The 3,376-nt window shown below is 42.2% G+C and overlaps 1 protein-coding gene across 1 annotated transcript in view; it reads left to right on the top strand.

Moving 5' to 3' along the window:
* Positions 1-3,098, top strand: part of LOC122357058 (kinesin light chain 1-like) — an 8,807-nt gene extending 5,709 nt beyond the window's left edge. Inside the window, exons 2-5 of the mRNA XM_043256240.1 lie at positions 655-958; positions 1,527-1,743; positions 1,841-2,030; positions 2,853-3,098. Of these exons, the coding sequence (XP_043112175.1) occupies positions 655-958; positions 1,527-1,743; positions 1,841-2,030; positions 2,853-3,083 (942 nt within the window). The 3' untranslated portion in view covers positions 3,084-3,098. The remainder of the gene's footprint in view (positions 1-654; positions 959-1,526; positions 1,744-1,840; positions 2,031-2,852) is intronic.
* The last annotated feature ends 278 nt before the right edge of the window (positions 3,099-3,376 follow it).

Raw genomic sequence — 3,376 nt, 5'->3', positions numbered from 1 at the left:
GGCCAGTAGTTTTTCAATAAAATAAAAATAAAATAATTTTAAGAATTTAAATGTTTTTTTTTTTAACCCAGTCTTCCTGACTTAAATCAGTTGCATATTTCATACATGTTATGCTCATGAAAATGGTACGTCTTTAACAAACCAATGCTCAAACGTTTGGAGAAAGTACGATTAAAACAAAAATAATAATAATACGACATAATAGCAGTGGCGGTAAAATTGTGTAATATTATTTAAATTTAAGATGACCGTTTTCTATAGGATTATAGAGTAAAACGTAATTTATTCTTGTGATCAAATCTGAATTTTTTATTGTAGTTCGCGGAGACCTTGAGAAATCATTGTAATATTCTGATTATTGCTGTTGAAAGTCGTTGTACTGCTGAATATTTTTGCGGAACCAAATACAAGAAGTCGGTAAAACAAGATTTCTTCGTCTTTAACATTACAACAACTGTCTTTACGGTCACTTTTGATTATTTTAAAGGGTCTCTACCGAATAAAAAAGTATGCATTTCTAGGACGGTCTCAGGAGGTTGTGTCCGTCAGCGGGTCCCAGCACCGGTCCCAGAGGCACTCCGGAGTCTCTCCTAAAGAGCCGGCCTGAACCAGACGTGTTCAAGTGGTGGCTGAGTTTTGACCTTCTGCCCTCAGGTGATCATCGCCCTGTCGGGTCACCTGAGCGCGGTGGAGTCGGAGAAGCAGAAGCTGCGAGCTCAGGTGCGTCGCCTCTGTCAGGAGAACCAGTGGCTGCGGGACGAGCTGGCCGGCACCCAGCACAAGCTGCAGAAGAGCGAGCAGAGCGTCGCACAGCTGGAGGAGGAGAAGAAACACCTGGAGTTCATGAACCAGATCCGCAAGCTGGATGAAGACGCCTCGCCCTCCGAGGAGAAGGCCGGGGAGAAGGAGAAGGACAACCTGGACGACCTGTTTCCAAACGACGACGACCAGGGACCAGGTGAGAGACCCGCGTGAAACATTCATCTTCTTCTGTATTATATATATTATAATTTAGTACGTATTTTATATTGTTTGCATAATGCCATATTTGATGCAGGCTTTTATGGCTCATATAATCTGATACGGTGAGAATATGAAGAAAAAACCTCAGACGATGCACAAATATGCAATTTGGTACAGATATTTATATGACAAGAAATATAAAATACTGGTCTAAATTATAAAACTATTAAAGTGTGTTTGTATATATACACATTCATATATATGTGTGTGTGTGTGTGTGTGTATATATATAATGTGTGTGTGTGTGTGTGTGTATATATATATATGTGTATGTGTGTGTGTGTGTATATAATGTGTGTGTGTGTGTGTGTGTGTGTATATAATGTGTGTGTATATATATATATATGTGTATGTGTGTGTGTGTGTGTGTATATAATATGTGTGTGTGTATATATATAATGTGTGTGTGTATATGTGTGTGTATTGATCATTTAGAGGCATATCATACATCACGTGTCAGATATTTGAAGGTCAGCTCGTCTCTTTGTCTCTTTGGTGTTCAGCTCAGCCCAGCGGTGAAGCGGCGGCGCAGCAGGGAGGTTATGAGATCCCGGCCCGTCTGAGAACGCTTCATAACCTGGTGATCCAGTACGCCTCTCAGGGCCGCTACGAGGTGGCCGTGCCGCTCTGCAAGCAGGCTCTGGAGGACCTGGAGAAAACCTCCGGACACGACCACCCAGACGTGGCCACCATGCTCAACATCCTCGCCCTGGTCTACAGGTCAGACAGCAGCCTTTCATTGAGTCTAAAATAATAATCATTAGTGGAATTAGGAGAAATTGTAAAACCCCATCCTGATTCCCGCGTCTGGTTCCAGGGATCAGAACAAGTACAAAGAGGCGGCTCACCTGCTGAACGACGCTCTGGCCATCAGAGAGAAGACTCTGGGGAAAGATCACCCCGCCGTGGCCGCGACCCTCAACAACCTGGCCGTGCTGTACGGCAAGCGAGGGAAACACAAGGAGGCCGAACCGCTCTGCAAGAGAGCGCTGGAGATCCGGGAGAAGGTGGAGAGCGTTCGTTATGTGACAATACAAACCGGACACTTTTTAGAAAACACGCTCGCTTTTCAACTCCCCTAGAGTTAAACAGTAGAGTTTTACCGTTTTCGAATCCATTCAGCCGATCTCCGGCGGGCTGACTATAGCACTTTTAGCTTAGCTTAGCATAGATCATTGAATCGGATTAGACCGTTAGCATCACACTCAAAAATGATATTTTTACATTTAAATGGCCTCTTCTGTAGTTACGTTGTGTACTAAGACAGATGGAAAATGACAAGTTTTCTAGGCTGATGTGGCTAGAAGCTACTTTCGTTATCTTAGCTTTCATGCCAGAAATCATTAGGATGTTGGTTAAAGATCGTGTACCGTGAAGATATTTTGTAAATTTCCTACCGGAAATTTTTTTTAGTAGTAGTATCCAACCCTGGATCACAAGCCCGGTTCACGAGGATAAATGTGAAATTAAGATCTATGCATAATCTGAAAGCTATAAATAACTAAAGATAGACCTGAGAGGGCAAAAATATCTAAATATGGAATAAAGCTCTCCAAAGGAAGTTCTCGGCAATGCATTGATACTCAATATTACAACACGCATTAATCAGGAAATGTGCAAAATATCTAAATGAACGTGATTTTTGGCATAAAAGAAAACGGACCCGTGCTGCTTAAGACTGCTTTTGTGCTGCAGGGTCACGGATGCATTGTCCTTTAAAGACGATTTTATCACTGTTTTCCTGCGCCCCTTGGATTGCAGGTTTTCAGACGGTTGCGTCTCGTCCTCGTGACCGGTCCGGGCTCACACGTGTTCATGTGTGTTTGCAGGTTCTGGGTAAGTTCCACCCCGACGTGGCGAAGCAGCTCAATAATCTGGCCCTGCTCTGTCAGAATCAGGGCAAGTATGAGGAAGTGGAGTATTATTACCGCAGGGCGCTCGAGATCTACGAGAACAAGCTGGGCGCAGACGACCCTAATGTGGCCAAGACCAAAAACAACCTGGTGAGGACCGCTCCGCTCCGCTCGTCTTCTGTGCTCAGCATCGCTTGCTTAACTTAGTCTTTTCAAAATTGCTTGTAAAGGAGTTTTCATGCCGTATCGGCACCGAATCTTTCAGTCTTTCAGAGCGGTTTGTTGTAGGCTAGGCATTTTTGAGCAGAAACATATTTCCTAATGTGAGCTTATAATTTAGAAAATGTAGAAAAAAAAATTTCTATTATGATTTTAGACTTTCTTAAATATTTAATAAATATGATTTATTTGTCTACATGTACTTATATTAATAATTAAGCAATATGACACCAGTTCAATAAACAGGCAATAAATGTATTTTTTAATATAAAATATATGAA

The sequence above is a fragment of the Puntigrus tetrazona genome, chromosome 13 (genome assembly GCF_018831695.1).
Source record: "Puntigrus tetrazona isolate hp1 chromosome 13, ASM1883169v1, whole genome shotgun sequence".
Taxonomy (NCBI): Eukaryota; Metazoa; Chordata; class Actinopteri; order Cypriniformes; family Cyprinidae; genus Puntigrus; species Puntigrus tetrazona.
This window is presented reverse-complemented; position numbering and strand designations above follow the sequence as displayed.